This window comes from Oncorhynchus gorbuscha, unplaced genomic scaffold, assembly GCF_021184085.1.
Source record: "Oncorhynchus gorbuscha isolate QuinsamMale2020 ecotype Even-year unplaced genomic scaffold, OgorEven_v1.0 Un_scaffold_3068, whole genome shotgun sequence".
NCBI lineage: Eukaryota > Metazoa > Chordata > Actinopteri > Salmoniformes > Salmonidae > Oncorhynchus > Oncorhynchus gorbuscha.
The window spans coordinates 42,218-50,469 of record NW_025747417.1 but is presented as its reverse complement, the minus strand read 5'-3'; the positions used below and the strand labels follow the sequence as shown (position 1 = coordinate 50,469).

The 8,252-nt window shown below is 49.2% G+C and overlaps 1 protein-coding gene across 1 annotated transcript; it reads right to left on the bottom strand.

Annotated features, from left to right (window-relative positions):
- Window positions 1–265: 265 nt before the first annotated feature.
- On the bottom strand, window positions 266–7,814 carry LOC124027281 (vicilin-like seed storage protein At2g18540). The gene is made up of 5 exons (XM_046339741.1): window positions 7,696–7,814; window positions 4,139–4,233; window positions 3,913–3,942; window positions 3,608–3,698; window positions 266–335 (listed from the first exon to the last, which is right to left on the bottom strand). Exons 1-5 carry the CDS (start codon window positions 7,812–7,814, stop codon window positions 266–268), a joined length of 405 nt encoding a protein of 134 aa, XP_046195697.1.
- Window positions 7,815–8,252: the final 438 nt, after the last annotated feature.

Below are 8,252 nucleotides of genomic sequence, written 5' to 3'. Positions count from 1 at the left end.
TTTCTTTCAATCTTCGCTGCTGCTTTTCCTCCAATCTTCCATCTTCGCTGCTGCTTTCTTCAATCTTCGCTGCTGCTTTCTTCTCCATCTTCGCTGCTGCTTTTTCTTCATCTTCTGCTGCTGCTTTCTTCATCTTCGCTGCTGCTGCTTTTCTCTTCCATCTTCGCTGCGCTGCTTTTCTCTTCAATTTCGCTGCTGCTGCTTTCTCTCTTCAATCTTCGCTGCTGCTTTTCTTTCCAACTTCACTGCTGCTGCTTTTCTTCTTTCATCTTCGCCGCTTTTCCATCTTCTTCGCCGCTTGCTTTTCTTTTCTTCCAATCTCGCTGCTGCTTTTCCTTCCAACTTCGCTGCTGCTTTTCTTCATCTTCGCTGCTGCTTTTCCAACTTTGCTGCTGCTTTCTTCTTCTTCAACCCTTCTGCTGCTGCTTTCTTCCAACTTTTCGCCGCCGCTTTCTTTCTTCCAACTCTCGCTGCTGCTTTTTCTTCTTCAATCTTCGCTGCTGCTTTTCTTCATCTTCGCTGCTGCTGCTTTTCTTCATTCGCTGCTGCTTTTTCTGCTTTCCAATCTTTCAAGCTGCTGCTGCTTTCTTCTTCATCTTCGCCGCTTTTTCTTCATCTTCGCTGCTGCTGCTTTCTTCCATCTTCGCTGCTGCTGCTTTTTCTTCATCTTCGCTGCTGCTGCTGCTTCTTCTTCATCTCTGCTGCTGCTGCCGCTTTCCTTCCATCTCGCTGCTGCCGCTTTCTCCATCTTTCGCTGCTGCTGCTGCTTTTTCTTCAACGCTCTTCGCTGCTGCTTTTCTTCATCTTTCGCTGCTGCTTTCTTTCATCTTTCGCTGCCGCTTTTCTTTCCATCTTCTCTGCTGCTGCTTTTCTTCAACTTCGCTGTCGCCGCTTTTCTTCCAACTTCGCCTGCTTTTCAACTTCGCTGCTGCTTTTCTTCAACTTCGCCGCCGCTTTCTTTCCAATCTTCGCTGCTGCTTTCTCTTCAATCTTCAACTTCGCTGCTGCTTTTCTTCTTCCAACTTCGCCGCTGCTTTTCTTCAATTCGCTGCTGCTGCTTTCTTCCACGCTTCGCTGCTGCTTTTCTTTCTTCAACGCTGCTGCTGCTTTCTTCAACGCCGCTTGCTGCTCGCTGCTGCTTTCTTCATCTGCTGCTTTTTCTCTTCCAATCTTTCTTTTCTCCAATCTTTTCTTCGCCGCTTTTCTTCCAATCTCGCGCCGCTGCTTTCTTCCAACTTCGCTGCTGCTTTCTTTCAACTTCGCTGCTGCTTTCTCTTCAACTTCGCCGCTGCTGCTTTCTTCACCTTCTGCTGCTGCTCTTCAATCTTGCTGCTGCTGCTTTTTTCAACTTCGCTGCTGCCGCTTTCCAACTTCTTCCTGCTTTTCTTCCAACGCTGCCGCTGCTTTCTTCCAATCTCGCTGCTGCTTTTCTTCTTCATCTCGCCGCTGCTTTCTTCATCCAATCTCGCTGCTGCTTCTCTTTCCCTTCTTTCTCTGCTGCTTTCTTTCTCTTCCAACTCGCTGCCTGCTTTCCTTCCAATCTTCGCCGCTTCTTTCCAATCTTCGCTGCCTTTCCGCTTTCATCTCCATCGCTGCTGCCGCTTTCTTCCAACTTCGCCGCTTTCATCCAACTTCGCTGCTGCTTTCTTCCAACTTCGCCTGCTTTCTTCCATCTTCGCTGCTGCTTTCTTCTTTCAATCTTCGCTGCTGCTTTCCAATCTTCGCCGCTTTTCTTCCAACTTCGCTGCTGCTTCTTTCAACTTTGCCGCTGCTTCTTTCTTCATCTTCGCTGCTGCTTTCTTCTTCAACTTCGCTGCTGCTTTTTCTTCAATCTTCGCTGCTGCTGCTTTTCTTCAATCTTTCGCTGCCGCTTTTCTCCAATCTTCTCTGCTGCTGCCGCTTTCTTCAACTTCGCCGCTGCTTTCTTTCTTCATCTCGCTGCTGCTGCTTTCTTTCTTCCAACTTCGCTGCTGCTGCTTTTTCCACCTCGCTGCTGCTGCTTTCTTCATCTTCGCTGCTGCTGCTTTTTTCCATCTTCGCTGCTGCTGCTTTCTTCCATCTCTCGCTGCTGCTTTCTCTTCCATCTTCTGCTGCTGCTGCTTCTTCTTCATCTCTCGCTGCTGCTTTTCTTCTTCCATCTTCGCTGCTGCTGCTTTTCTTCCATCTTCGCTGCTGCTGCTTTCTTCCAACTTCGCTGCTGCTGCTTTCTTCAACTTCGCTGCTGCTTTTCTTCAACTTTCGCTGCTTTTCTTCCAACTCTCGCTGCTGCTTTCTCTCAACTCTCGCTGCTGCTTTCTTCCAACTCGCCGCTGCTTTCTCTTCCAACTTCGCTGCTGCTTCTCTTCAACTTCGCCGCTTTTCTTTCCAATTCGCCGCTTTCCAACTCTCGCCGCTTTTCCGCCGCTTTCTCCATCTTCGCCGCTTTCTCCTCCAACTTCGCCGCTTTCTTTTCTTCCAACTTTCGCCGCCGCTTTCTCTTCCAACTTCGCCGCTTTCTTCCAACTTCGCCGCCGCTTTCTTCTTCCAACTTCGCCGCCGCTTTTCCTTCCAACTTCGCGCCGCTTTCTTCCAACTTCGCTGCTGCTTCTCTTTCCAACTTCGCCTGCTTTCTCTCTTCAACTCTCGCCGCTTTTTTCCTTCAACTTCGCCGCTTTTCCCAACTTCGCTGCTTTCCAACTTCGCCGCTTTCAATCTTCGCCGCTTTCTTTTTCTTCAACTTCGCTGCGCTTTCTTTCTCTTCCAACTCGCTGCCGCTTTCTCTTCCAACTTCGCCGCTGCTTTCTTCAATCTCGCCGCTGCTCGCTTTCGCTTCTCCAACTTCGCCGCTTTCTTCCAACTTCGCCGCTTTCTTCTGCCGCTTTCTCCTTCCAACTTCGCTGCCGCTTTCGCTTTCCAATCTCTCGCCGCCGCTTTTCTTCCAACTTCGCCGCTGCTGCTTTCTTCACTTCGCTGCTGCTTTCTTTCTTTCCATCTCGCTGCTGCTGCTTTCTTCCAACTTCCGCTGCTGCTTTCTTCTTTCAATCTCGCCTGCTTTCTTCAATCTCGCCGCCGCTTTCTTCAATCTTCGCTGCTGCTTTCTCTTCCAATCTCGCTGCTGCTTTCTTCAATCTCGCCGCTGCGCTTTCTCTTCATCTCGCTGCTGCCTGCTTTCTTCCAATCTTCGCTGCTGCCGCTTTTCTTCACCTCGCTGCTGCTGCTTTCTTCAACCAATCTTCTGCTGCTGCTTTCTTCAATCTTCTGCTGCTGCTTTCTTCTTCATCTTCGCTGCTGCTGCTTTCTTCAATCTCGCCGCTGCTGCTTTTTTTCAATTTTTCTGCCGCTTTTCTTCCACCTGCTGCTGCTGCTGCTTTCTTCATCTTCGCTGCTGCTGCTTTTCTTCAACTCTCTGCTGCTGCTGCTTTCTTCTTCACTTTCGCTGCTGCTGCTTTTCTTCATCTTTCGCTGCTGCTGCTTTTCACCTCCAACTTTCTTCTTCGCTGCTTTTTCTTCCAATCTTCGCTGCTGCTGCTTTCTTCTTCAACTTGCTGCTGCTGCTTTTCTTCCAATCTTCGCTGCTGCTTTTCTTCATCTTCGCTGCTGCTTTTTCTTCTTCCAATCCTGCTGCTGCTGCTTTTCTTCCATCTCGCTGCTGCTTTCTTCTTCATCTTCTCGCTGCTGCTGCTTTCTCTCCATCTTCGCTGCTGCTTTTTCTTCATCTTCTGCTGCTGCTGCTTTTCTTCATCTTTCTGCCTGCTTTTTCATCTTTCTGCTGCTTTCTTCATCTTCGCTGCTTTCTTCTTCATCTTTCTGCTGCTGCTGCTGCTTTCTTCCATCTTCGCTGCTGCTGCTTTTCTTCTTCCATCTTCGCTGCTGCTGCTTTTCTTCCATCTTCTTCTGCCGCTTTTCTTCAATCTTTCGCTGCTTTTCTTCAACTTCGCCGCCGCTTTTCTTCCAACTTCGCTGCTGCTTTTTTCTTTCAACTTTCGCTGCTGCTTTTCTTTCTCTTCCAACTTCTCGCTGCTGCTTTTCCTTCAACTTTGCTGCTGCTTTCTCTTCCACTTCGCTGCTGCTGCTGCTTTCCTTCCACTTCGCCGCTTTCTTCCAACTTCGCGCTGCTGCTTTCTTCCAACTTCGCCGCTGCTTTCTTCCAATACTTCGCCTGCTTTCTTCAACTTCGCTGCTTTTCTTTCTTCAATCTCGCCGCTTTCTTCTTTCTTCAACTCTCGCCGCTGCTTTTCTTCTTCCAACTCGCCGCTGCTTTCTTTCTTCCAACTCTCGCTCTGCCGCTTTCTTCCATCTTCGCCGCTTCTTTCTGCCGCGCTTTCTCTTCATCTCGCTGCCGCTTTTTCCAATTCTTCTGCCGCTTTCTTCCAACTTCGCTGCTGCTTTCTTTCTTCAACTTCGCCTTTTCGCTGCTTTCTCTTCCAACTTTCGCCGCTTCTTCCAACACTTCGCCGCTTTTCCAACTTCGCCGCCGCTTTTTCTTCCAACTTCGCCGCTGCTTTCTTTCTTCAACTTCTCGCCGCTGCTTTCTTCAACTTCGCCGCTGCTTTTCTTCAATCTTCGCCGCTTTCTTCCAATCTCGCCGCTGCCGCTTTCTTCAACTTCGCGCTGCCGCTTTTCTTTCAACTCGCTGCCGCTTTTCTTCAATCTCGCGCTGCTTTTCCAACTTTTCTTTCTTCAACTTCGCTGCTGCTTTTTCCAACTTCGCCGCTGCTTTTCTCCTTCAACTTCGCCGCTGCTTTTCTTCATCTTCGCTGCTGCTGCTTTCCAATCTTCGCTGCCTTCCTTTCTCTTCAATCTCGCTGCTGCCGCTTTTCTCATCTTCGCTGCTGCTGCTTTCTTCCAACTTCTTCGCCTGCTTTCTTCCATCTGCGCTGCTGCTTTCCATCTCTCGCTGCTGCTTTCTCTTCTTCAACTTCGCTGCTGCTGCTTTCAATCTCTCGCTGCTGCTTTTTCTTCAACTTCGCTGCTTTTCTTTCCAATCTCGCTGCTGCTTTTTTCTTCATCTTTCGCTGCTGCTTTCTTCTTCATCTTCGCTGCTGCTTTCTTTCTTTCAACTTCGCTGCTGCTGCTTTTTTTCTTCATCTTCGCTGCTGCTTTTCTTCATCTTCGCTGCTGCTGCTTTCTTCAATCTCGCTGCTGCCGCTTTCTTCCACCTTCGCTGCTGCTGCTTTCTTCTTCAATTTCGCTGCTGCTGCTTTCTTCTTCCACTTCGCCGCTTTTCCAACTTCGCTGCTGCCGCTTTTCTTCCAACTTCGCTGCTGCTTTCTCTTCATCTTCGCCGCTGCCGCTTTCTTCATCCTGCTGCTGCTGCTTTCTCTCTTCATTCTTCTGCTGCTGCTGCTTTTCTTTCTTCAACTTTCGCTGCTGCTTTTCTTTTCACCTCTTCTGCTGCTGCTTTCTTCTTCAATTCTGCTGCTGCTGCTTTTCTTCCATCTTCGCTGCTGCTGCTTTTCCTTCCAATCCGCTGCTGCTTGCTTTCTTCTTCATCTTCGCTGCTGCTGCTTTTCTTCAACATCTGCTGCTGCTGCTGCTTTCTCTTCAATCCATCGCTGCTGCTTTTCTTCAACGCTGCTTTCTCTCGCTGCTGCCGCTTTCTTCATCTCGCTGCTGCTGCTGCTTCCAATCTCGCCGCCGCTGCTGCTAACTTCGCCGCTGCTTTCTTTCTTCAACTTCTCGCCGCTGCTTTTCTTCAACTTCGCTGCTGCTTTTCTTCCAACTTCGCTGCTGCTTTTCTCTTCAATCTTCGCTGCTGCTCTTTCTTCATCTCTCGCTGCTGCTGCTTTCTTCTTCAATTCGCTGCTGCTTTCTTCAACGCTGCTGCTTTTCTTTCTTCAACTTCGCCTGCTTTTCTTCCACTCTCGCTGCCAGTGCCGCTGCTGCCGCTTTCTTCCATCTCTCCGCTTTTGCTTTCTTCTTCAATCTTCGCTGCTTTCTCCAACTTCGCTGCTTTTCTTTCTTTCCAACGCTTCGCCGCTTCTTCTTCAACTTCGCCGCTTTTCTTCCAACTTCGCTGCTAGCTTTTCTTCCAACTTCGCCGCTGCTGCTTTCTTCTTCCAACTTTCGCCGCTTTCTTTTTCCAATCTTCGCTGCTGCTTTCTTTCTTCCATCTTCGCTGCTGCTTCTTCATCTTCGCTGCTGCTGCTTCTTTTCAATCTTTTCTTCGCTGCTGCTGCTTTCTTCATCTTTCGCTGCTGCTGCTTTTCTTTCAATCTCGCTGCTGCCGCTTCTTTCCAATTCGCTGCTTTTCTTTCAATCTTCGCTGCTGCTTTTCTTTTCCAACTCGCTGCTGCTGCTTTTCTTCAATCTCGCCGCTTTTCTCTCTTCAACGCTGCTGCTGCTTTCTTCTTCCAATCGCTGCTGCTGCTTTTCTTCATCTTCTGCTGCTGCTGCTGCTTTCTCTTCAACTTGCTGCTGCTGCTGCTTTCTTCATCTTCTGCTGCTGCTTTCTTTCCATCTCTCGCTGCTGCTGCTTTTCTTCAATCTCTCTCGCTGCTGCTTTCTTCATCTTCGCCGCTGCTGCTTTTTCTCTTCCAACGCTGCTGCTTTTCTTCAATCTCGCGCTGCTCGCTTTCTTCAATCTCGCTGCTAGCTTTCTTTTTCTTCAATCTCGCTGCTGCTTTTTTCTTCATCTTCGCTGCTGCTTTTCTCCAACTTTCGCTGCTTTTCTTCCAATCTTCCGCTGCTGCTTTCTTCTTCTTCTTCCATCTTCGCTGCTGCCGCTTTCTTCATCTTCGCTGCTGCTGCTTTCTTCAATCTTCGCTGCTGCTGCTTTCTTCATCTTCTCTGCTGCTGCTTTCTTTTCCAATCTCGCGCTGCTGCTTTTCCAACTCTTCGCTGCTGCTTTCTTCAATCTTTCGCTGCTTTTCTTCAATACTTCGCTGCTGCTTTTCTTCCAACTTCGCTGCTGCTTTCTTCCAATCTCGCCGCTTTCTCTTCCAACTTCGCTGCCGCTTTCTTCCAATCTCGCTGCCGCTTTTCTTCTTCCACCGCCGCTTTTCTTCTTCATCTCTGCGCTGCTGCCGCTTTTCTTCCACCTCGCTGCTGCTGCTTTTTTCTTCAACGCCGCTGCCGCTTTCTTCATCTCCGCCGCTGCCGCTTTTCTTCAACGCTGCTGCCGCTTTCTTCCAATCTTCGCCGCTGCTTTCTTTCTCTTTCCAACTTCGCTTTCTGCTGCTTTTCTTCAACTTCGCCTGCCGCTTTCTTCCATCTCGCTGCCGCTTTCTTCCAACTTCTCGCCTGCTTTCTTCTTCCAACTTCGCCGCTTTCCAACTCTCGCCGCTGCTTTCTTCAACTTCCAACTTTCGCCGCTTCCAATCTAACTTCCATTCTCGCTGCTTCGCCGCTTTCTTTCTTCCAATCTTTTCGCCGCTGCTTCTTTCTTTCTTCAACTTTCGCTGCTGCTTTCTCTTCCAACTTCGCTGCTGCTTTCTCTTCCAACTTCGCTGCTGCTTTTCTCTTCCAATCTTCGCTGCCGCTTCTCTTCAATTTTCGCTGCTGCTTTCTTTCTTCCAACTTCGCGCCGCTTTCTTCAATCCAATCTTTCGCTGCTGCTTTTCTTCCAACTTCGCTGCTGCTTTCTTCCAACTTTCGCTGCTGCTTTCCTTCCAACTTTTTCGCTGCTGCTTTTCTTCCAACTTCGCTCGCCGCTTTTCTTCAACTTCGCCGCTGCTTTCTTCCAACTTCTTCGCCAGCTGCCGCTTTTCTTTCAACTCTCGCTGCTTTTCTTCTTCCAACTTCGCCGCTTTTCTCTTCCAATCTTTTCGCTTTTCTTCAACTTCTTCGCTTTCGCTGCTTTCTTCCAACTCTCGCTGCTGCCGCTTTTCTTCCATCTCTCGCTGCTGCTGCTTTCTTCTTCCAACTTCGCCGCTTTTCTTCCAACTTTCGCCGCTTTTCCAATCTTCGCCGCTTTTCTTCCAACTTCGCCGCTTTCTTCTTCCAATCTCGCTGCTGCTTTCTCTTCCATCTTCTTCGCTGCTTTTCTTCCATCTCTCGCCGCTGCTTTCTTTCTTCCAATCTCTCGCGCTGCTTTCTCTTCCAATCTCTCGCTGCCGCTTTCCTTCAACTTCGCTGCCGCTTTTCTTCCAACTTCGCCGCTTTTCTCTTCCAACTTCGCCGCTGCTTTTTCTTCCAACTTCGCCTGCCGCTTTCTTTCGCTTCTTTGCTGCTTTCTTCCATCTTTCGCTGCTTTTTCTCCAACTTTCTTCGCTTTTTCTCTCCAACTTCGCTCGCTGCTTTCTCTCCATCTCTTCGCCGCTTTCCTTCCAACT

What these genes read in the sequence shown, in the direction of transcription:
- LOC124027281 (XM_046339741.1), bottom strand. Translation starts at nt 7,814, where the DNA reads ATGGAAGAAAAGCGGCAGCAGCGAGAGTTGGAAGAAAGCAGCGAAAGC. An exon ending in GAAGAAGAAAAGCAGCGAGA is followed by an intron (nt 4,234 to 7,695) that starts GTTGAAAGAAAA and finishes GAAAGAAAGCAG; the next exon opens with CGGCGAGTTGGAAGAAGAAA. An exon ending in GGAAGAAAAGCGGCGGCGAA is followed by an intron (nt 3,699 to 3,912) that starts GTTGAAGAAAAG and finishes CAGCAGCAGCAG; the next exon opens with AAGATGAAGAAAAAGCAGCA.